This window comes from Periplaneta americana, chromosome 16 (assembly GCF_040183065.1).
Source record: "Periplaneta americana isolate PAMFEO1 chromosome 16, P.americana_PAMFEO1_priV1, whole genome shotgun sequence".
Classification (NCBI taxonomy): Eukaryota; Metazoa; Arthropoda; class Insecta; order Blattodea; family Blattidae; genus Periplaneta; species Periplaneta americana.
This window is the reverse complement of record NC_091132.1, coordinates 169,717,307-169,742,924: the sequence shown is the minus strand read 5'-3', so window position 1 is coordinate 169,742,924 and position 25,618 is coordinate 169,717,307. Positions and strand designations below refer to the sequence as shown.

The window sequence follows — 25,618 nt, the reverse complement described above, 5'->3', positions numbered from 1 at the left end:
ATCTTCAAGCTTCTTTTAATTTATGGGAAGTTTTTGTGAAATATGCACAATTTTGAGGTAGTGGTGGAGATGAACCAAGACCAAGTGAGAAAGATGTTGTGCTAGTCCATTAACAAACTCTAATTGCTCTTCATTAGCATCTTCATATCTGGAATGCCATCCACTTTGCCCGTGATTTGTGTAGGTACTGACTCCTGAATATGTTTGTTTTCTTTTAACTTGTTGGAGGGCAATATGTCAGCTGAAGTAACCAATTTTACAGACCCTTTCTCAAGTATTATTACAATTGAAAAAAAGAAGGTTGTGGGCCTTAGAGAAAGGTATAAACATTAACAGTAAACAAAGAAAAACAGATTAAGTGATTTCTTGGTTTACTTAAAATATAGCCTACTATCAAAATGGAGGATGAAATTAGTGCTGAGACAAATGAATAGCTACAGGGGAAGTGTTGGTGGGGAATAAAGGGAGTGGATCAGTGTCCAAGGATTGCCATTTGTGAACATTTCTGTTTTGCAAGAGTGAATCACTGAAGTAAGGTCTAATGCTACTTCACTTTCAAATAGGCCTGTCTATTTTCGTAAGCATGACATTGTTCTATATGATTACAATAGACCCCTTCGTGTAGCTATTTTGTATATATTTCTGCTAAAGTGATTTATTACTTCTGCTTGAATTATACAATATGTAGCTAGATAAAATGCATTCAATATTGCTGGCTCGTTTTCAGGACGAGTATTATGATCTGTATTTAGCATAGTCTTGGTTTTTGATTGATCTGTTTTAGCTATAAGAAATTCTCTACTTGCCAATTTACCTCTTAAGACATCCCCATAGTAGACTCTACCTGTTTCAGGACGAGTAGCCATGTGTGATGACTTTAGGGCTGCAACGAACCAATTCATCTTCCAAAAAACGAACATGAGTTAACATGTTTATGTATTCCACAGGAAGGGGTGTTGTTGCCTCCATTTGTGTCTTGGACGACAACGGACCACGGCTATAATGTGAAAGAGGAAGTGAAAATAGAGGACACACCAGCGTCGATTACTTTCCCTGCCGTGAAATTTGAGTCTGATGTGAGTGCACTTCGTTTATTTTTCTGGTCTTTATACTGAGCTGTATTCTGTTCTGGCACAAACAACTTTCTGTAGTGCAATTTACTAGTTATACAAGGACATCATTTTATTTTAGTAACATTTTTAATATTAACCTAGCTATACCTTTGGTTCAATATTTGAGACGCGGAAATACCGTTTGCTACCCCCTTCCACGACTGGAGTTCGGTGATACTGGCGTAAAATACAAAAAAATCACTTTACTAGGTATAGGAGGGAAGAAAAGTAGTTCATCCATTTACATAAAGCAGGAAATATCGCAATTTTGAGTTTGATAATTTCCATTAGGTTTTGTTTAATCAAAATAGTTTCAGTACAGTGTTAACAATAAGTGTTTTTACTCACGAACTGAGCTGTCCATGTGGACGTATTCATTATGCAGTGTATATTATACTGTCTACAGAACATTAGCGTACAATATAGAGAATGAAGTTAAAATTAAAAATAATCATAATATGGATATTTAAACACATTTTTGAAAATGGTGGCTGTTCATTTCGATAGAGGCTTCAGTTCTAATGTGCATATTATCGCATTATAGACTATTGCATCTAATTGCAGTTGCCAGTTTCGTCCTTCGTACGAGTAACTCATGTTGAAATAATTCTGTACCTACTCTATAAAAGAGTACTTTACGTACTGTAAATTCAATCTTGACTTCTGTCCGATCCGCACAGATAAAATTACTCAGACATGCCATCTACTGTCCGTCCAAGTGGTTATGTCGGAGGATCGTAGAAAGGGGGGAAATCACGTGATAGTTAATTACTCAACGAGGCCCTTTTATTTAAGTTATTTTAAACAGTTGCATAATATTACGTAGACGTCCAATTAACTTCTAATAGAAATTAATATTTTCAGAAAAGAGCTAAGAAAGCCCAGCCACTAGTCTTTACAGTGGAGCGAGCAAAAGCAGGTGGGGGAAATCGGGATGCGACGTAGACAAACTGACGACGGTACCTGTTCGAAAATATGATTCAATATTGGAAGTTCTCGTCACTGAAAAACGCGAACATATTTCTGAAACGTACTATACTCACTAACTCAGTACTGCTTACTCGTATATGCGGCCTTGAATCTGTGTGGAGGACAGTTGGAACTTCGTTAGTAGAAGGGGTGGGAGTGAAGTACGTTCAAAAACTCAGGTTCATTAAAAATTGAAATAAAAATAAAATGATGTCCCTGTATTTGCAATGCATGGTGCAACTAAACTTTGAGTCATATAGACTACGATGTGTTTACATTCGGTTGGAGAAGAATGTTAAGCACTTGATTTCGGTTACACTGGCAGTTCATGTATTTATTTTATGCTCGACCATGCCGAAATGTAGTAATTATACACCTGGTAACAGCCTTTTAATGGACCTCATTAAAGTACACCTATTCATTAAAGTTCAGGTGTTCCACCAATCAGAAAACACCATTGTAGCAATATGAAAGCGCAAGTATCGATAATTCTAGAATATGTAATCGAAAGACAACTAGCGAAACGTCACGGAGGCTGGAAATCCAATACTGTCGCAGAAGGTTATGTTCTGTTACTATAATAATTAGCGTTAATTGTAAATAATATTCAAATAAATTCAATTTGTCATCTCGTTTTTCAATGTCTAATTCAATTTCAAGGTTATATCAAGATTAATGTTTATTTTACTCTCTAGATTATATCAAGGTCAATGTCGACATTTGTTTCTCGGAAAAAATCAATACTTTCGCGTCTGCGCACATCTCACAATTTACGAGGTATTGCACAAGGTCAGTGCCGCTCTTCAGTCAGATAAGAATAACATGAATACTTATTAATAATTTCAAGTTAGAAATATGGTCGAACATAAAAAGTCGTATGAAACTTGCCTATAATGGTAATTAAGACGCTCGTATGAAAATTATGAAACTTGCTTGCGCTCATTTCATAAACATACTTGCGTCTACCATTATAGGCTCGTTGCGTAATGTACTATTATACAACTTTAATTAAAGACGTTTCCGATGTACGGACCCAGGAACAAAATTTGGGCTGCCTGATAATTACTAGTAATTATTTTTGTAACAGCAGAATTACGTTTTGTTTATATTTATTATTTTCAGGAAGACATATTTGGCTCAGCTGGTATAAAAGAGGAAATTAAGCCGGAGGTAACGACAGAGGAGTCTGAGAGGTAAGCACAGAGCACACGTGTTCTGCTACCTTAACTTAGAGGAAGAAGAGTGCCAGCAACAGCATTAGTGATGGAGTGGAAACTGCAGAAGTAAAATAGACAGGAGGTGAATAACATTAGCTGTGTGTTCTAGCAGTCGCCCAATATTCATTATTTCTTTGCCATTCCAAACAGATGTAAATTATTTTTGTCTCTTCAGATGGGCCAAGAATTGGCTGTAAATAGTAGAACATGTTCTCTAATAAGATTCCAAATCTTGCAAGTGAAAATTTGAGGTCGTACTTTTTCTTATATAAATAAAGGTCTTCGGTATTTCCTTCTTGGAAAAAGAAAAGAAATTGTGAATACTCTTTAGCACAAAGTGAGTCAAGCCTAAGGGACCAGCTCTGACGCTGCAGTCTGACAAGTGATCTTGCACATAACTAATGAATTATTTATTTTAGGAAGTGGAGGGTTTGAACTGAATTTCACAGCAGTTGCTCAAAATGCCCTCTGTTATATTCTGTACATGAGAAAACTGAATACACTAATAGCCACTTGGTAACAATGCTGGTAGCTTAGGTTTGCTTTAATCTGGGCAAAAGAGTCGGTGGAATTTTCTTTGGGTATTTATGCATTGTTAGATACGACGTACAGCAACGCATTGTTCCTTTGAAATGTATCTGGTGAAGAATATGACGAGTTGTGTTTGTGCAAGATTTGTCGGCACTTTCCATTGATTAATAACCATTGAAGCATTGAGACATTGAGTTATTTAATAGTGTTAGTGCAGGTGAAATAACAGCAGATGTCGCAGAACATTTTGAGCAACTGCTCTGAAATTCAGATAAGATTTTCTCATTTCCTTAAATAAATAATTCACTGGTTATGCACAAGATCTCTTAGCATAGAGCAGCAGGAATACGGTCCTTCAGGATTGACTCACCTTGCAGCGAGACAGTGACTGCCTGATGTCAGAATTGTATTCCGCTTGAAGCTGAACAGAGCCAATATTAAGAACTGCCTTTCTGTCATCATTACTGTGTTGCGAAGAGGTCCTCACATCTTTGTTACCAACTACACCATATAATTAATTATATTCGTGTAGGAATTTGTGTATCAGTCTTCTTGGATTGTCTCTCGTTATTTTATGTGTAATCAGGGTCGCAAGTTTGATTTCCATAACACTTAGTCTCTGAAAGATATATACACCAAGGCGACTCACTAAGAAAACTCATAACTTTAAGATAATGGCTTTCGAAGCAGTTTCAAGTAAAAAAGTGGATACAATTGTCAGAGATTGCAGCAGGCAAGTGTTGTGCTAGGAGAGTCATTGTCCTGGACTCTAACATCAGTTTACTCTCTGAATCATACAGAGAGTGAAATAACCTCCAATATTACGAATAGATGCACAGCAGAAGCAATTTGATATACAAATACATCGAATTACTTTCTTTTTTCTCTGAATAATTTTACACTATATTCTATTTTGACATAATCATATATTAATGTTGTAACCTTCTTTGCTAATTTTCGCCTTTAAGCAGCTGCTAACAGAGAAGTGATGAGGCTAGGGAAAAGGATGGATAAAGGAAACTGATTACTAAAGGTTCATAATAGGAAGAAAGGAAGTCGAACCAGTGAAAATTAGGATGCCCGTGAGTTTGAAATAACAAAGTCCTCCAGTGTAACATATATGATATTGCTACAAGATTTCGAACGGTTATAGAACTATGGCCTTTCTACAAAAATGGCTCTGCTTTCACAACTCTAAATCACGTTCAGTGACCAATAGTCGGAAAATTTACACTTTACGAAGACTGCTGCATACGTATTTAGTGTTACTATAGAGCAGACGTCTCCAAAAGCGTACTCGCGAGTAAGCCCCTGAACGGAACCAAAGCCAGTACGTAATGAGCGCGCTCCGCCTCACCCATCTCCACCTGTACTGTACTCAATGTTTATGTGCAAACGAAGAGCAGTGGCGGACTGCCATTATCATTGTGTTGGTCGGAGTGTTCTACCGTTTCACAATGTCTTCTAATCATGGACGTAGTACATTCAAGGATGAATAGCAAGAGAATTTTTTTTTTTTTTGAGTTAGTGGAAAGAATGTGAAACGCTTAATTTGTTCGAAAATTCTATAGGGTGCGTTAAAATTCAACATGCGACGACAATACTCGACTCTTCACAAAGAATATCATACAAGTACAGGCATGTTGGACATGTGAAAATAATTTATTTTGGGGCTATCTGTATAACTGTTGGTTATACATAATAATCAGTATATTACAATACGTTTGCACTCAATTCCGCATGACAAACATATAGTTTTTCGTTTAATTTTAGGTAAAATGCGTAGCCCTACAAATATTTTGATAAATATAAAACAAAATACAAACACAAATCACACACGTGTCCTAAGTCTTAAACAAAAAAAGGTTTTTTGCTAGCTATATTTTAGCTTGGAATATTGGAAAATTAATGAAGCCCTTTACATAAGCATCATTTGTAAAATCGTGCATACAGGACGTTACTAAAATACTGTGTCCAGAACAAAGTCAAAGTTTAAGAAAATTGAAATGTCTCTAATTACAGTTCAGAGAAGGAATTTCAAGATTGTAAATGTAATTGAATCTGAAGTCGAAACCACAATTAACCAGTTTGTAGCTTACTCACATGCATTTGATGAAAGCACAGATAGAAATGACAAAGCTCACCTAGCCATTTTCATCCGAGGAGTTAATGAACATTTTACTGTGTCTGAATGTCTTCTAGATGTAATTACAAAATACAATTGGAGAAGGCACTGAAAGGCGCCATAGCAACAGACGGGGCTTCAGCTTCATAGTATGTCAAAATAATATACAAACGTATGACATTTCTTATTCTTTTGATGTTATTATTTGTAAACATAAGCAGATCGTTGCCGCGACCCCCCACTGATCGCTCCCATCTGTTGAGGTACGAGTCTCTCCCCCTTCTCTAGCCTTACAGCACACTGTGTTCGGCGGGCAGCATCGAGAGCACGAATGACGATACGCTTTTTGGAGACCTCTGCTATAGAGGAAAACGATGCACATGCCACCATCTGCTTGAATACACTTAAGTATGAATTGCCTATTGGTAGCATCACCCGATATTAATATTAATTTGTCCTGGACGTCGAACATAAATTGTGCGACTGTAGGTTTTATTACCTGGCCTCTCGCACAGTTGTGACTTACGACTGCTTGAACAAGTCGTGGCACAGGAAATGATATGCTTTATTAAATGAATGTCCGTAGTTTCTAAGTGTCCGAAATTGGAAATTTCATGTCAAAGGTTTCGATTACCATAACTTAGAGTTATTACCTTTCTTTGTAAACTGACCTTCAGATTTAGATTTAATAACCTAAATGATACTAACAATAAAAGCGGAGTTCTTTGTCGTTGATGTAGTAATGTAGATCTCAGTAAAGAGCAGGCTTACAAAGGTGTTAAATGTTACAACACCAGGCAGTAGAATCACAGAAGCAATTAACTTCTGTATTGGAGAGTGACAAATAACATGGGAGTAAATATTACTATAACAGAGTATCGCCTATTTAAGTGACAACACGACATTCGGACCTTCTACATCCGTGTATTTTATAAATGCGCCAGACAATTGATTTCTGGTGGCATTTGTTTTATTGTTTTGTTGTTTCTTTTTAAATACTACTTAGGGTCTGAGAACTTCTGACTTTTATGGTTTTTATGCTTCACCTTGTTGAAACTGCATTTGTTTGCCTCGTTTTAACCGTGACAACGCTTTTTAGTTCTTTTAAGCATTCTTGTTATTGTATTGTGTTCGTGTTTAGTAAATGATTTTAGATAAGGGCGCAAATAGCCATAGTAGCTGACGCGCCCTTTTTAAACCCCACTAACTAATTAAGTCACAACATAAAAATGTAAATGAAGATAGGTCAAATAGACGAAAATGAAGGTGGAGGCAAGATATTAACGGTATCATTGCAAGAATGAAGAAAATAAGTGACATTTTGAAACTAGTTTGTAAGAATGGGGATATGCAATGGTCGCTATGAGTAAGAAATGCAGCACATATCTCACCAGATTTATTTTATGGAGTAGTATTAGCAAATCAATAATACTAGATATCGAAACAATACACAAATCTAACAACATTAGTGCAGGACTGTGTACATCAACACAGCTTGAATTAAAGGGAAAGTAGCATACAAATATAAAACGACAAACACTTTTGATACTACCAAGAGAATAGTAAGTATAGTCCAGTTGCTCTAATTTCCGGCAGCCAATCACATTGCCGGTTGGCTTCATTTAAACGTGTTCGTCTTGTGATTCGCTGATGCATTTCCTAGGGCTCGATAAATACTTAATATAATCGCCCGCCATTTTGGCTCTTTCGTTGGGTTCGCAGGACGTTATTTGCCGGTGAATTATTTGCTCAATTACAGTGCGTTTGATTTATTATCATAGGAGCTACGACATGATAATGTTTAACGGTGTGGCAAATAGATTCCTCGTCTGGTAGCTCGGCAACGAAAGAACAAAACTGGCGAACGATACTACCCACCGAGACTTTATAGAGCCTTCACTTCGTAAGACGTAAGCAAAGAGGAGGAGTCACGCCGGGAATAACAGCGTCGCGACTATAGTAGCACATATTCACGTGACAAGAAAACATGATTGTCTGGCAGAAAATCTTCATAGTTTCGGCATATCAAATAGAGAACAATTCGAGGTTTGTGGGGTAGGAGGAAATATATTGAATGGAGAGCATCTGGAGAAACAGCAATGAAGAAATGGTTGGGCTGTTCGAGAAAGACTCAAATCACACGCATGCCATTAGGCTCCAACCAACCAGGTATGGTTGTGTGCTGTCTTAGTGTTGCATAATACACTGCGCCCAGAGATATGCAATGTCATCACATGGCACAAGATTGAACACGTGACGTGGAAGTTTTACTGACGCAAAGTTTCCATTACAGCGTTGTGGATACTGACGAGATGGAAGCAACCACCCAGGAAGACACGTCAGACAATCCAGCCAGTGGAAGTACGCTGGACTCCCGGATGTGTGACTTGGCTTCACAGTCCAGCTGTGACACGAACAAAGGTACCTTCAGGTGCGATGTTTGTGGCAAGTTCTTGAAGTCTCGCGACAGTCTGAGGGTACATTCCCGCGGTCACACAGACGAAGGTACATTCAAGTGCGATGTCTGTGGCAAGTCCTTGCTGAATAGAGAGAGCCTCAGGGTGCATTCCCGCAGGCATTCAGATACGCGTGCGCACTCCAAGACATTCAAATGCGACGTATGTGGGAAGTGCTGCACGACCTCTGGGAATCTAGCTGCCCACATGCGATCGCACACCGGCGAGAAGCCATTCAAGTGTCATATCTGCGGGAAATGTTTCTCACACGCAGGGGGCGTAGTGCATGTCCGAACACACACCGGCGAGAAACCGTACACGTGTAACATCTGTGGGAAGCATTTTTCAGCATCGGGAAGTCTCAAAGTCCACACGCGCAGACACACCGGCGATAAACCACTTAAATGTGGGTTCTGCGGCAAATGTTTCGCAAGTTGGTCGTGCCACAGAGCGCACGTGCGCACTCATACTGGCGAAAAACCCTTCAAGTGCGAGACGTGTGGGAAATGTTTTGCACAATCGGGAACTCTAGTGGGCCATGTACGTACGCATACGGGCGAAAAGCCATTCACATGTGATTTCTGTGGGAAGTGCTTCTCTGTAACGCGAGCTCTGAAGGCCCATATCCGTACGCATCCAGACAAAAGGCCATCTAGCTGCGGAGGTGAGAGAGGAAGAAAGAAGTGATGTATTTTTGGAAAACGTGAAGATTGTATTTTTTCCGTTGCTCTTAGGGAATATTTTCAACGACCCCAAGAAATAGGAATATGTTGACTCATGTTCCTGTATGTTTCCTTCGCAGTTCTCCCATCCCAAATAGCAGTCACTTTTTCTTATCAATCTCATATCTTGTAAAGTTCTTAATGTATTCTCATTGCCTCTTGAAAAGGTTTGGATAACATCCAATATACCTCTAATATCCATGATTGTCTGAAAATTGATATTGAAAGTTCCGCGCTTGTCATCTGTTACGTATTAATGCGTGTGAGCCTTTAATGCCAAGAATGTACGACATTCCAACGCAATGAGAAATAGTGCAACTCTTTTTCTTTATAAATTGTCTTATTTATGGATAATCCGCAAATTTTATTGTTGTTTTAATTTCAAAACAAGGTTTAGTGTAAAATAGTGATAACCAATTTCTACGCCCGAGCCAATAGAATGTATACGGGAAATGTCTTAGTGGCGTAAAGTCATATCATGTTGATTTTATTTATCTATTCCATAGGTATTCATCAGCATTCTGCCTTTGAGATATGGACCAAGTCAAAAGTTATACAACATTATGCAAGTTAAAGTTACAAGTATGAAGGATCCATAATTTGAGAAAGTGTGAGTATGGAAATATTTAGTTCATTCTTAAACGCAGTGTTGATGGAGATCTGATTTGCATCTGTGTTAAAATTATGAATGTTTTGATGAGTACTAAATGTAACATAAAACATCAGGGAAGGACCTTAGGCCTACTCACAATATTTGTAGATTGCGAAAACTCTCTTTACATTGTGTCCTTTTATGCACACCTCTCATCCTTAGGGTTTCATTGCAAAATAAATACGTTTACTTCTGCTTTAAAGGAGAATGAAAGTATGCAAATGGTGCCATTTTAAGCCAATAGAAGGTCAGGTTCTTAATGCACTACAGGTAGAAGTCAAGATGCGCGCCGGTTTGGGTCCTCGTAGGGAAGGAATTTTCTTATGAAATTTCGGCCAGTGTATGGGAGCGGTACCCACCCAGCATTTTGATGAATTTTGGGAGCTATGGTGTGTATCAGAATCCATTCACGGAAACCAGCTGTAAGTCCTGGGAGAACCACCGTGCTAACCACACACGATATATCTGTTCTGGTTGGATGATCATTCACCTCTGCTGAGGCAAGTTGACGCGACGCCAGTAGCCGGCTGTTCGGCTTTGGCCCTTCATGGGCTGTCGCGCTACGTATTATTATTATTATTATTATTATTATGCCTAAATATATAATACCGTTAACTAAAAATAATTAAACCTACAATTTGCCGCTTCACGAGCACCCAGTTAACCATTTCACAAAATTATAGTAACTACTTTCAACCTGTCTTGCATAAGATTTTGTTTTAGTTTTAAGGAGAGGAGTAGGTTTTCCATTCAAAAATAACCGCGTTTTTCTCAGCGAAATTGATCGAACTAAACGCTTTCGACTTCAGCTGATCGATAACACGACACTCGCGCTCGGTCTCGTTGGAGTTGGAACAGGCAGCAGTCATCTGTTCCATTGCCACTATTTCGTCACATTTAACTCGGGCCGTGAATGCATAAATCGTACGGATTTTTAAGAACTGTTGTATAATTTCACACACAATTTTATATCACATGAAAAACTCTTCGAACTTATTGTTTTCCGAATTATCATACATAAATAAACTAGCTTGATGAAACAATATATTCCACACTTCTTAATATTCCGCGAGGGAAGAGGTAAGTAACTTCTACAGCTTCCAGCGATACTCGGGTAAGTTCGTGTCCGCTCGAGCCTGCTTCGGAGAAAGCATTGCTTGAGACTCCCACTCACATCATCACGCACAGCAGACGAGAAGGGCTCGAGTCGTTTACACTTCACTGCAATAAACCTGCTAACGATAGCTGTTTTCGCTTGTCGAAAACTGCAAGTGGGCGTGTCCTTTAGAATGAAGTATATCTCACAATGTCAGCGAAGGGGGCAAGGAGGAAGGGAACAGCCTGTTCCATGGAGGAGCAGCCACTGGTTGGTGGAGGTAATGCCTGGCCATGCATTCCTTCATCTTGGACTCTGAAGGGTTTTCTTGTGAAACGAACTCATACTGCAAAGCTGAAAATACGATGTGTGTGTTCGTCCGCATAAAGATGCCACAAAACATTGCAAGGCCATACACATCCGTCAAGAGATTACAAACCTGATGGATTGTCGTCCCTCATCTGTCGTACAGTTCGAATCTTGCACCATTTGACTTTCATCTGTTTTTTCGTTTGAAAGATGCAATCCTCAGGATGTGATACAGCAATGAGGAGGAGGTTGTACCAGCAGATTGGCATACAGGCCCATGGATTGTGGAAAAATAGATAGTGCAACCAAAGAATTGGGAAGTAACGAGACATATCTGTACTTGCAACAGGGGCGGCTCGTCCATAAGAGCTGCAGCACTCCCTGCTTTGACAGGAAAATAAAAATAATATTTGTTTTAATTCGTAGAAGAATTGTTACAGCTTTTATTGGTAAATTGCTTTATATTTCATCTGGCCGGGAATATGTACTATTATCTTATGCATAATCTTTTTGTGCGTCGACTGTATTGGAATTGACACCGCATTCAAAGTCGTCCAGGGATCTGCAGGGTGGTAAGCTCATAGAGAGTGTGTCTTGCATGGTCAGGGGGTAGAGAGGTGAAGGGAAGCAGAGGGAAACTGCCGCTGTTTAAAACCCATATCTCGCTGCAGTAGCTTGGAGAGCCAGGCCACAAGGGAAGATCTTTCCTCCACTCCCACACCGCAATTGTAATGCTACGTCAAATGGATTCTCTATTCCCTTGAAACTTAATGACAAAATTTTTATTTTCTTTTCACATACTTATTGTTGTAGAATCTTAGCGAGTTAATATAACGAAATTAATATTCTCTTTTGTCTTATTATTACGTATATATCCAGCCTCCAGCACAACCTAATATTTGCCTTAACTCAAAATGATTGCACGAGTAGAATCCTTTTGATATAGCACGTAAAATACGAAAGAGACTTCTTTTCCAGTTTTAGAAAATTGTTGACCATCAGTATATCTGAGTGTTGCTTTGGTGTGACGTCTTAATACCGTAACTTAACCAGTGCAAATTTGCAAGCATGAGTGTGTGTGAATTACAGAATATTAATTTTATTTTTCTCAACTTTCCCTTGCGGAGAATATTGATGTAACGAAGTGAAATTAAAGGGTCGTCCGTTACCCGACTTATATCTTACTTAAGCTTCATCCAGCCGAAATAGTGCATATATGTAAGGAAGTATAACAATGAAATTTACGCTAAGCATTTGTGGTTACGTGGATGTGAACAAAAAAAATCTGTATTTTGTTTTCCTTGCCTCCTCTTCGGTGGTGATCCTGCATGGACTAGGAGTGGTGTGACACATTTAGGCCATTTGCCCCTAAAAAGCAAAATGCACGACTCTTCGCAGTCTCACCTGAAAAATGTTGTTTCATTGGCTATGTTACGCAACTCATACTGCTGTGCAATTAAGTGAAACGAACAGAACAAACATCCTCAAACATAATCAAGAAGTGAGAAAATATCGTGAAATTATTTTAAAAAATTGATTGCATCAAATTTTGTGGCCAATATGATCTTCCCCTTAGGGGACATGATAAAAACGGTTCGAAGAACCCTGATGTGTTTCGTGGGTTGCTACAGTTCGTGAGTAATCTAAACTAGCCTCTCAAAAATCATTTGGAACATGCCACTGTTTAAGGTAATTCTAAGACAATTCAGAATGAACTGGTAGATTGTAAGTTGAGTGTCTGCTGATCTGAAATTCAGACTGAAATCGATGGTATTAGTTTTTCTTAGGGATTAGCAAATGGCCCCACAGATATCTCCCAACTAAGTCAGGAAGTTTTGGTTTTTCGATATGCAGTGCATTTATTTTTGTCCTATAGGCCTACTTATTAGTAATGGTATCAAGAAGTGAAATTTGTATGTACCGAAACCTACTGCAGCTCTCCCAATCCACAAATTCACGAGCCGCCACTGACTTGCAATAAAACAAACGAAAAATAAAAGTCTGTGCATTACTTATTGATTCATAATGCGCTGCTGTATATGGAAGCACGTTTATGAACCTCAGTTGTTTTATGTTGTTTTTCTCTAATAACAATTTTGTAGATCTTTGCAGAGCACCATGGTGTTCGTGATTGTGCTTTAATTCCCAGGTTTTTGACGATCTCCTTCTTGCTTCATAATACAATTCTGACATAGGTTTGTGCCGAAACTTTCCAAGTAAAGATGATCTCCGTTCATAATTGAAATTTCCTCTTCACGGAAAGTACAAATCGTTTATAGGTGTATGGCCCCAATGCATAACACGTCTCACTGTCGTTACGTATAACAGTTGCTGGTAATGGAAGAATGGCTGGCGATGCAGATGTGAACAAGGTGGTCTTCACCCCTTACGTCCATGGGCTGACATTCTTAAACCCCGGCCTGATCGGAAACTCGAGATTATGTTATAGTTATCACCCGAGTGCAACCTGAAACACAAAGACTAGTAGATAAGGAGTCAGGAACAGTTGTATGTATGTATATATGTATGTATTTACTCGTTCTACATTGTATGTCTACCGGAACTACAATGCAGCTTTATGAAGCGATCAGTGGTTATGACGTCAGACCTTTAATATTTCGCAAACTAAAAGGCATGGAGAGATGCGACAAACGCCGTTAATCCAAGGATTTAAACTTCCTATAATATAATCGAAATTTAGAAATTTATCGCGGACTGTTCCTTTAAAGATAAGACATCTCGCTCATCGCTCACACTTGCAAGAAAGACGACATTTGAGAAAACTTTAATCAAATGCTCAACTATATCCTGAGATATGAATATTGCACTATTGGATTATAAAAAATAGTAAAAAGAACTATTGCAAAAACAACAGAGGCTAGAGCATAATATCTAAAAGGTTGAGGTTTTTTCCGGGGTTTTCCCTCAACCCAATACGAGCAAATGCTGGGTAATTTACGGTGTTGGACCCCGGACTCATTTCACCAGCATTATCACCTTCATCTCATTCAGACGCTAAATAACCGAAGCTGTTGATAAAGCGTCGTAAAATAACATACTGAAAAAAATATATATATATCTAAAATCTGTCTCAATTCACCTCGTTTAACATTAGTTTTTAATTGAGCATTTAGTTATCGTGAGGTTCGTATATACCGGTATTTATTAAATATTACACATAATAAATGTATCGTTATGACATTTCTTTATGTAATTGGTTCACAGTAAATTTTGACATAATTCGTATTCTTATTCGATATTTAAGTGGGTTTATTTCGTCACGACATCACATTGTCTGGTTACTCTTGATTACATTTACAGATTAATATTATTACTGCCAGAAATGTGAATAATAAAACAGCTGATGTACGTTATGCAGCCAACCAGCATCCTAATTTTTTGAACGATTACTATATGGAGACCAAGCTTTCGTTTTTGAGCCCTAGTTGAATTATAAACCTGGAATTTGTTTATTTTGGTTTATTAAAGTCTGAGATGCCTTCTTTGAAGTTAAAGATGACCATGAAGTTAAAAAGATTTTCCCATTAACGGATTTGGGTGATTCTGTAAACAATGTAGAAACTGTTGATATGTTTGATAAAAAGATCTTCTATGGATCCTATGCTGAGAAATTCTAGAAATGTTTGCTTGTTTTATAGTCTGCGCCGGTGATAGTGTTGGCGATATGCAGACACATACCATACTTCAAGCTGAGCCGCGCATGAATTCTTGGTCGAATGTCTTTAGCCGCATCTGATAAAAAAAAAAGTCGATGTGATCACTGATCACGGTATCTATGATACACCCTGCCCTAGCATGAAGCATAAACGTTTCAATTGTCTGCACAATTCATTGGCAGTAATCAAGCAAAACATAGCCAAATGTAAACTACTTTGTAGTGTGAACTTCGCAGTTATCTGATGTAATGTTTCGTTTTATATTCTACTAGTGGCTTCTGCAGCAAATGCTGCAAACTAAGTTCATTAGACGTCCAAATAGAAAATTTTCAGATTTATTTTCAATGAATACCAGACATTTGAAAGTTATTTGCTTCCATAATAATGAAACATACTCCCTCTGAATGGTTTTTATGTCAAATACTTTTTCTTGAACGTATGTGTCCTATGTATCTTGAGTTTCAACGCGAAAACGCAAGTAACAATGTCAGGGCGATCAGTGGGTCTTTCATGTGGGAGTAAAGCAATAGCTACTTCAGGTCATTGTGGATTGTAAAAGTCAGGTTTGCTATGCTTTCGAACAATAGACATAGCATTTTGGTATAGCTGCTGCATGTAGAGGGTAAAAGAGATCTTGCTGAAATGATCGAGAGACCACAAAATTTTGTAGGCCTCTTATTCTATCAGTAAGTAATACCGTCTTTCCTTAGGGACTGTAATTTTTGCGCTCTCTTGAGCCAATACCGAACAGAATGATGCATATAATTATCTACACCACATCGCCAGTATATGAAAAAGACCCAACCCCACTTGAATAATAACTATACAAATATTTGATTTTTAATAATATTATCTTACGCAAGTTTTGTAGTTTTATATATAATAGCCGCCTCAGTAAATTATAGAAATGAATAATTTAACATATTCTCTATATCTACTCATATAACCCCAAAATGTTTCACTTTCATATCATCACTATAGCATTAACATGTATGATTAATGAAAATAGTGGCATCATGGCATTAACTACAATGAAATTTCATTTCTAATGGTAATAATGTCATCAAACCACTTCAAGTTTTGTAGATTTCAACATCCAATACATAGCTGGACTCAGAAAATTACATCCCGCAGAATCAGACCTGTAAATTACTTTGACTAATTCTTGAAGTTTTTAATAAGCAATTGAATTTGAACTCTAAATATGTCAGCAATCCTGCAGGTCATGGCCTTCGTGTAATAGCTATTGTTTATTGTAGTGTGTGTTTTGTTTTATTCTGAAATCACGGCCGTGCTGAAATGCAATTAGTTCTCAAAACTGAAAAAAAGATGGATTTTGGAAAATAGGAAAATAATGTAGGAAAATTGATATTTCACTGAAAATTACTATTTTTCTGAAAAACTTTGGGTACTAAGCTTCAAAATGAGGGGTCATTTATTAAAATCCGTTCAGCCGTTTTTCCGTAATTTCCATTACCAGTTCAAATTATATGTATAGATATTTCCAAAACTATTATCAGTGTATAAAAACCACGCACATAATTCATGTCTTCTAATAGTCTGTATGTACTATGGTTCCGCGAGGATGCTAATGGTAACTGGTTGATTTTGAAATAAGCAGAAAAGTAGGTCTAATTGAATTTAACTAATTTAAATTATTAACCAGGTAAATATGAAGTAGTTTATACAATTGGAGGCTGTGGTCCCTAAATGCGTTAAGTCTATTTTTATGAAAGGAGTGGGTTACTTTTTTACCCACCGATCTACGGATGCCCTTCAGGGGACACAAGGACTGAAGAGGTTATATTAAGTACTTGATTCAATTTTTTCCCACTATCACAACATTGAATAAAAAAATAACAAACGGAAATTGACATTAAAACACAAAGTTTTATTTGTCAAAGCAATCAATTTTCAAGAATTGCTGTGTAGCCTAATGCCACTCTGTTGCTAACATGCTGCATGTTGGACCAAATGCTTCACAGACTCTGTAGGCTGGTAACAGTGCTTTCTATTGTATTGGTGTGGTTTGCAGTTAGATGCTGAATATACTTTTCAACAGTCTGGAAGTACTGTAGTTAAGGGATGAATCAAATATTCAATCACTTCCACGAATGTTTTATCACTTTCGCTGTGTACTGTACTGCTACTGAATAGCATCTCCCGCTGCTGCTTTCCACTCCTCTAAAACTCCTTGTTCTCACGAAATGCCCCCTGTTATATTTTCTACTGCAAAATTTGCTTTCGTATATTTCAACTTTCTTACCACCTCCCCAACTTTTTCCCTTTGTGCTTCAATTTATTCAAGTATAACCTCTTCAGTAAATTGCCTCCAGTCTGTAATGGTGTGATCCTCAAAGAAATATCCCTGTCTGTGTTTTTGTACTGGATGGGTCCTATGATGGTTGCACTTGAGACTTAATTTGTACTAATAAACCCTTTGATTATGTAAATATTTCCTATTTTGTTCAAGGGGGATAACATTTAACCAAATGTCATAGATATAGATTTAGCATTTTCTGACATTCTTTCAGTTGTAATGGATGCTATCAAGATGGAATCTGAAGTCGACCCTCTGACTGTACAGTCACGTGATGACGCTGTTACTCCAGATGTAAGTGAGAAGAGAACTTTTGCTTTATATTGACTGTATGAGATACATTCCTGGTAAATAGATTTGCAGAATTGGGTGGTTTAAACATTCTGGTTATGCAAGGAGTTCTGTATGACGTACTTCTGCAGTGCAACCTAGACCTGTTTCCACGAACTAACTGGATAGCCAATTGATACGGCGTATTAGGCTACGACTGTGTTTCTTATCATTTAAGCGTTAACATATCTTACTTTTTGTACGTGACTTTGTTACCTGCTCGTATGCAGGTGGCTGTGAGGTAAACAGGAAGCAGACGAACAAAACTGCAGGATAAAGACGATAATCCACTTGCTGTATCGAATTCAACATTATATTACTGTCTAGAATTCTTATTCTCGATTTATTATTCAAAATATATTCGTATGTAATTTCATTTAAAATATAAATAAATAAATAAATAGATAGATAGATGGATGGATGGATGGATGGATGGATGGATAAATAGATAGATAAATAAATAGATAGATAAATAAATAGATAGATAAATAGATAGATAGATAGATAGATAGATAGATAGATAGATAGATAGATAGATAGATAGATAGATAGATAGATAGATAGATAGATAGATAGATAGATAGATAGATAGATAGATAGATAGATAGATAGATAGATAGATAGATAGATAGATAAATAGATAGATAAATAGATAAATAGATAGATAAATAGTTAAATAGATAAATGAATGAATGAATGAATGAATGAATGAATGAATGAATGAATGAATGAATAAATGAATGAATAAATGAATGAATAAATGAATGAATAAATGAATGAATAAATGAATAAATGAATAAATAAATGAATAAATAAATGAATAAATAAATAAATGAATGAATAAATAAATAAATAACGTTAGATCAGATTAGCCGTACATTTGTATATTTCTGAGAAAATATATTGTAAATGATTTCAAATCAGTTGTTTGCCTTGGTGAATATGTTACTGGATTTCAGTGTATCTGCATAACGGTAGTCAGTGTTTCATAAAACAGGAGGTTAGCCCTTTCCAGACCGCATCTAGTTACTAACAAGTTATACAGAGTTAATGGCAATGTTTCAGCCAGGCGGACACTGCATGCTATACCTTGCGCTGCATTAGGCCCGTAACACACTTGCAGAGTTTTCTCCAGCGAGAAATGTGTTGCGAGAAAATTAAAAAATTGATAACATGGTTTCAAATGGACGTCCACACACTGGAAGAGATTCTCGTTCGAGGCAAAAACCTCGCGCGAGTTTTTCGCTGGAATCGGTAGCTGAGCGAATTTTCTTGACACATTTATCAAAGATGTTTGACATTTATACTCTTTATGACGATTAAATGTCGAAAAAGATATCATAGGTGGCGATGAATTGTATTGTTTTTATTTGAAAATAAGGAAAGATGGCTGATAATTGCAGTCATAAACTTATCGAACTTGTACGATGTCACCCGTAGGCCTATTTATATGATACACGGGATGAAAACTATAAAAACACGAAACTTAAAGAAGAAATCTGGAGACAAATATCAGATTATCTGAAAATAAATAGGGCTATATTTTATTTTGATGAGATTTAATAGTATTAATTAAACATTTGAAATAATGTATCTATATGTCATAACAGTTTACATAATTTTAATCACAACATAGCAAAGGATCCTTTATCATATCATGAATGGCAAAAAACTGAGGTCAATTCAACCTAAAATAACGCCTAAACGTATCATCATTCAAATCGAAACCAGTGTCCAAAACTCGCCCTTATTTTCGTAAGATACAATGTGATTTTCAGATATTTCTGGCTTTAATTTTAGGCCTACTTTTTCTTTTCATTAACAAAATATGTTCATGTAACTCCATTTCCTCATCACCTGAATACTCAGATTCAACAAAGCGTTCGTACGTAATTTGTAAAGTATATTACTTACAGGTTATATATTTAAGTACGACAATATACGTAAATACATAACCTATAATATTTCTCCCAACGAGTCATTACTATAATCAGAAAAATGCTTTCTGCATGAAGGCAGTGCATAGCTGATCATAGCGAGGTGTGATCTGTGATAGCGAGAACTCGCCAAGTGTGTGGAGGAAGGCTCTTCGCCTCTTTCTCGCAACACATTTCTCGCCGGAGAAAACTCTGCAAGTGTGTTACGGGCCTTACTGATAATGAAGAGTATCCAGTGGAAGCCAAGTGTTATCATTCAGGACTGGACAAGTGGTTTCATCTGGCTAATGAATTACAGTTTTATGATGCTTGTGTGTTGTGCAGGAAGAGAAAACTGAGGACAGCAAGGGCGCCATCTGTGATCTGAAATGGGAAGTGAAAATTGAGCCCGTTGCATTTCCTGTGGTCAAGTGTGAGTCTGAGGTGAGTGGAATGACGTCATCTGCTCGCGTTGTGTGTTGTACTGCATGGCCGTGCTTCGAAGAGTCCTAGCGAAGTGTTCAAGATAATTATTGGGCATTGGACGTGTTATATGTAGAATTAATTCAATGCATAAACGGTTTTTATCTAAATTTATATTATCGGTAATAAGAATGTGCTATATTTGGTAATAATTACGGACGTTTTATTTAACACATTGAGTAGTATTGGGCAACTTTCCCATGCTCTGAAGCATAGTTCAGCATACTGAATTTGTTTGAAATTGCCTCCTGATATAAAACTTGTAAAACTTGGAAATACTTTTTCCTTTAACAGCTTCAAACTAGACAAAAGTTATCAAGTAATTTAACTAGTAAGGTCTGCACTATTTCTGTTAGCTGTTAATTCACTGTAACGCCAATATCAGCTGAACTATCCAATGTGTGAACATTATGCTTGTATCTTACTGGAACTCTCTGCCGCCTGAAGTCAAGGGCTGCCCAACATTGAAATCTTTCAAACCCAAGTTAGAAAATTATCTTATGATGAGTTGCCAAACTAACTTACTATTATGACAAGTGTTGTATTGCATGTTTCCACGTATTCACATTTTTTTTAATGTTCTAGTGATATTCAACTTATTTTATATTTTTGTTTTCATATTTTCCGATAATGGTATATCTCTAATGTGATAAGTTGAGCTATATATAATCATAATTTTCCTTACTGTGTGTACTTAAAAATATTGTATTCATTGTGTGCTTTGTACTGCACTATTTTATTACTATTATTATTATTATTATTATTATTATTATTATTATTATTATTATTATTATTACTATTCTTATTATTATCATTATTACTATTCTTATTATTCTTATTCTTATTACTATTATTATTATTATTATTATTATTATTATTATTATTATTATTATTATTATGAATAATTGTCTTATTTTTTTATATTTTGTATGCCTAATTTATTTTGACCTGCTGTTAACATTTTATTATGCTTTTTCCTTTCTTTCTGTATGTTATATATTGTCTGATTTCTTCTTGTTGTTTACATTTTATTATTATCATTATCTTATTCAGTTTTGTGTGTAAAATTGTAGTGTACTTTGTAAATTTGTAGTGTTTTTGTAACGCAGTCTTTACTCCTGGTTGAGTGTTATAGAAGGCCATATGGCCTTAACTCTGCCAGGTTAAATAAATCATTATTATTATTATTGTTGTTGTTGTTGTTGTTATTGTTGTTGTTGTTGTTATTATTATTGTTGTTGTTATTATTATTGTTATTATTATTATTATTATTATTATTATTATTATTATTATTATTATTATTATTATTATTATTATTATTATTATACAAGAAAAGCGGACATCTGTAACTGGTGTGGCAGTGTGGTACAACTGGATGTACGTTATTTTTCACGTGACTGATTTTTTTTTACATTAAATTTGTTAAAATTGTATTTGAGTGGTCCAGGGGTCTTCATCTCTGGTAAATCTATATCTTTCAGGATGTGACGTATTACGTGGATCCAGTGAAAGAGGAGGTTAAAGTGGAGGATAACCAAGACTTGGCCGAGAGGTGAGTGACTGCATTATTCAATTGTTCAGTTAGTGCTTGACTGTATAGTTTGAAGTGTGTGGTGACGTATCTTGTATTTTGGCAGAAAACACGCCATTCCTACGCACTGCAACTCCGTTAACCTGAGCACCCATATCATCATTGCCGATGTTTCTTGCACACTAAGCTGTGGTATTGCTACTTGTCTCTGGAAGTTTCTGGTACACAATTTTCAAGCTGCTGGGATTCATTTATCGGTAATCCAAGCATAACAGGACTTAGCACCAATTAATCGATCTCGTTTAAATTCATTTTCTTCTCTCCATCATCTCCAGTCTGCTTTCTGTTTAATTTTTTTCTGAAGAAGATTAAAAAGGAATTGTGTAATATCATGTTTGAAGTATTCATCCCTGTATGAAGTTCATTTCTGGAGCTAGGCTGGTGTTTGATTCAATAAGCTGCATATAGCAACTTAGCATCGTGTCTTTCCTGATATTTTGCCAGAATGTATCTATAGTGCAGGTAACATCTCCAAAGCTTGTGCCTTTCTATGAATAGTATTCCGTTCATTTAATTTGTCTTGTTTTGTAAGCCTTTCAGAAAAAGCTTCCAACAAAATATTCTTTTTCTCTAGAATTTTCTTCACGATAACCAATTTAGAATCCATTTGTGCATTACAATTTCATTTACAATAATGGCAGTGGTTCATAATAATTTATAACTAGCGTCACGCAATTAATATGATCCAGAGAGTGGTGACATGAACAAAGAAGAATCGCCATGACCTACATTGTAGACGCCATGCCCTTCTTAAGCAGCTTCTTTTCCTTTTAAGTTAAGTTCTGTACTAAATTAAGAAACGCCTGTAACCTGTACTTACCAGTGCAGTTTCCTGTTCACTGGCACTCCTGTAACTTATACTTTCGTAAAACAGCCCCTGGTCTCTCATTAATGCTACTTTCAGTGACAATGTGCATACTCATGAACAGGTACCAGCATTGTCAGAGCCAGTGGCGAGTTTAGAAGTGCACAAAGAGACAATACAATACATTGTAGTAGACCCAAATGCTGGGCAGAAATAACAACACAGAACAACTTCAGAATACCGCATAAGTACATAATCGTTATTGCTTTATTCCAGCGTTTCTCAAACTTTTATGAAGTGCAGACAACTTTTTTAAGTCAGAACAGTTCCGCGGACCACCTTACTCTTGTTCCCTTCGAAAGCAAATTTATCATTTTTGTAGCATATTTTAATACCAGTATACTTATATTTTTAAAAAGAATTAATTAATTAAAATTAATTTAATCCAATTAATTTTATATTAGTATTAACTAATTAAGTTAATGTTAATAGAAGAAAATTCATTTTGTTTTCTTTTATAATTCAAGGTATTAGAGTTTGGATAATCTTTAACTTGTTAACTAAACAAATAAATAAATATTGGTACTCGCATTAATGAGATGGATGAGCCTGCCGATTCTTGCACAGTTGTTCTATACTTCGACGTATGCTGGTAAGCTTAAGTCGGAGATCGTCACATACATCGAGTCGATTTCGGTAGCCTGCTTTGTTTTTATTAGAGTTAGTGATGAAAACCCCTTTCTCACACAGATACGTAGAAGCAAATTAAATTATAATCTCGAAAGCACTATTGTACAGTTCACTGTATTCTCTTTTCACCTGTGATGCAGTCCAAAATTAACCATACCTTCCGCTTCGAATTTCATTTTCAGTCTGGTGTCATTCGAGAGTTCAATTAACTGTTCTCTTTCACTCAAAGAAAGTTTGTTAGTTTCAATATGGCAGTGAAAGTGATCAGGAACCCATGAAAATTCGTCATATTTACTTGGAAAATAAGTTTCAAATTGTGACCTCAGAGTTGTATTATTGGTGTGCGACATATAGTACGGTACGTGACCATTTCAATGTGCAGACTGGTTGTCGGCAAAACTATTAAGAAAGTCGTAAATACATGAAAAGGTTCGGTACTTTGGTCCTCCGTTATGAATTCGGGTGGTCCCTGGCTGGGTTACAGACACCAGATGAGCTATAGTGTGATGCGGAATTCGTTTGAATTTTATTTTTTCTTCTGTCTTTTTTGAAGGACCACAGATGGTCTGCGGACCATAGTTTGAGAAACGCTGCTTTATTGAATTATTTATTTTTGGTCCAGGGCACATATTTATTTATTGATCTAGTCATGTGCCGTCAGTAAAAACACGTGTTTTAATTATTTTTAATTTGTACAGTACTTGTATATAAGTAGGCTACTTACTCGATATTGTGAAGTATAGCGAACAGCACCTGCATTTGTTTTGCTTACAGCGCTGATTGGAATGAAATGCCAGAGGTGAAGTGCATGGCAACGGAAGAGAATCCTGTCATTGGGCACGAACATGACATTTACAGCGATTTCCCTGAAAGGAAGAACAGTTTGCAGTCACAGTTGCTCGATAACACAGACGGAACTTTTGTGTGTAGTTATTGTGGAAAGTTGTTACCGACTCTGCACAGTCACAAAATGCATGTCTGCGCGCTTGACGGAGAACGCAGACTGAAATGCGGGGACTGTGGGAAATGTTTCTCACAATCTGGACATCTGAGGAACCATATCCGCACACACACCGGCGAGAAGGCGTTCAAGTGCGATGACTGCGGGAAATGTTTCTCACAATCGGGAAATTTGAGAGATCACATGCGTACACACACAGGCGAGAAGCCATTCACTTGCGATGTGTGCGGCAATTGTTATGCACGTTCTGGAGTCCTCGCAGTTCATTTACGTACTCATGCGGGCATCAAGCCGTTCAAGTGCGATGTGTGTGGGAAATGCTTCACACAGTCCGGATCACTCACGTATCATAAACGCATTCACTCTGGCGAGAAACTCTTCAAATGCGATGAGTGTGGCAAATCTTACTCACGTTCAGGGGCGCTGGCAGTTCATCTACGTACGCACGCGGGAATAAAGCCATTCACATGCGACTGTTGTGGCAAATGTTTCTCACAGTCGGGACATCTGAGGAAACATATCCGCACACACACCGGCGAGAAGGCTTTCAAGTGCGATGACTGTGGGAAATGTTACTCGCAGTCGGGAAATTTGAGAGACCACATGCGTACTCACACAGGCGAGAAGCCATTCAAGTGTGATGTTTGTGGCAATTGTTATTCGCGTTATGGAACCCTCTCGGTTCACTTGCGTACCCACGCCGGGATAAAGCCGTTCAAGTGTGATTTGTGTGGCAAATGCTTCACACAGTCCGGATCACTTGCAACCCACTCACGTGTTCACTCTGGCGAGAAACTTTTCAAATGCGATGAGTGTGGCAAATGTTACTCACGTTATGCGACGCTCTCAGTTCATTTGCGCACTCACGCCGGTATAACGCCGTTCAAGTGTGATGTGTGAGGGAAATTCTTCACACAATCCGATCACTCGTATTCACTCTAGCGGGAAACCTTTCAAATGATCTGATTACGGCAAATGTTTTTCGCTGAAGCGTTTACAAGGCACGCACTCGTGCTTTAATTTGCAGCAGGAATCTACTCTTTGGTAGCAGCAAGGTGCTGTTGTGTAGGCGGCACTGCACTGGAATAGTAGCTGCTTTATATTCCTCCTTTCTTGGCTTTTTAAGAGTTTCATAACAGAAAGTGCCCGTTTGTGAATACATAAATGGTATCCCGAAACAATTAATTACTATTTCATAATTAGCCTTTAATGGAGTGTCAGGTGGACATTCGTTCATGGCCTAAAAATAAATAATTTTCGTAACGAATAAACTCTCGATTATGTATATATCTGTAATAGTATATTAATTTTCATCTCATCTTACAACAACTTACTTACAAATAGCTTTTGAGGAACCCACAAGTTCATTGCCGTCCTCACATAAGCCCGCCATTGATCCCTATCCTGTGCAAGATTAATCCAGTCTCTATCATTATATCCCACCTCCCTCAAATCCATTTTAATATTATCCTCCCATCTACGTCTCGGCATTCCCAAAGGTCTTTTTCCCCTCCAGTCTCCCAACTAACACTCCATAGCGTATGCATTTCTGGGTTCGCCCATACGTGCTACATGTCCTGCCCATCTCAAAACCCTGGATTTAATATACCTAATTATATCGGGTGAAGAATACAATGCGTGCAGTTCTGCGTTGTG

At 37.2% G+C, this 25,618-nt stretch overlaps 2 protein-coding genes across 10 annotated transcripts in view; both read left to right on the top strand.

Annotated features, from left to right (window-relative positions):
* LOC138691884 (zinc finger protein 664-like) overlaps window positions 1–9,586 on the top strand; it is a 49,615-nt gene extending 40,029 nt beyond the window's left edge. For all 8 annotated transcript variants that reach the window (XM_069814466.1, XM_069814463.1, XM_069814465.1 and 5 more), the window contains 3 exons: window positions 948–1,076; window positions 3,204–3,274; window positions 8,248–9,586. In XM_069814466.1, the coding sequence (XP_069670567.1) occupies window positions 948–1,076; window positions 3,204–3,274; window positions 8,248–9,097 (1,050 nt within the window). In that variant the 3' untranslated portion in view covers window positions 9,098–9,586. The remainder of the gene's footprint in view (window positions 1–947; window positions 1,077–3,203; window positions 3,275–8,247) is intronic.
* Window positions 9,587–9,696: 110 nt separating this feature from the next.
* LOC138691885 (zinc finger protein ZFP2-like) lies at window positions 9,697–25,249 on the top strand. 2 transcript variants are annotated; one of them, XM_069814469.1, is made up of 5 exons: window positions 9,697–9,742; window positions 17,401–17,480; window positions 19,778–19,876; window positions 21,397–21,467; window positions 23,776–25,249. In XM_069814469.1, the coding sequence occupies exons 2-5, from the start codon at window positions 17,406–17,408 to the stop codon at window positions 24,860–24,862; spliced, it is 1,332 nt and encodes a 443-aa protein (XP_069670570.1). In that variant the 5' UTR covers window positions 9,697–9,742; window positions 17,401–17,405; the 3' UTR covers window positions 24,863–25,249. The 2 variants fall into 2 exon arrangements, with proteins under 2 accessions (XP_069670570.1, XP_069670569.1); XM_069814468.1 differs by lacking the exon at window positions 9,697–9,742 and adding an exon at window positions 15,020–15,111.
* The last annotated feature ends 369 nt before the right edge of the window (window positions 25,250–25,618 follow it).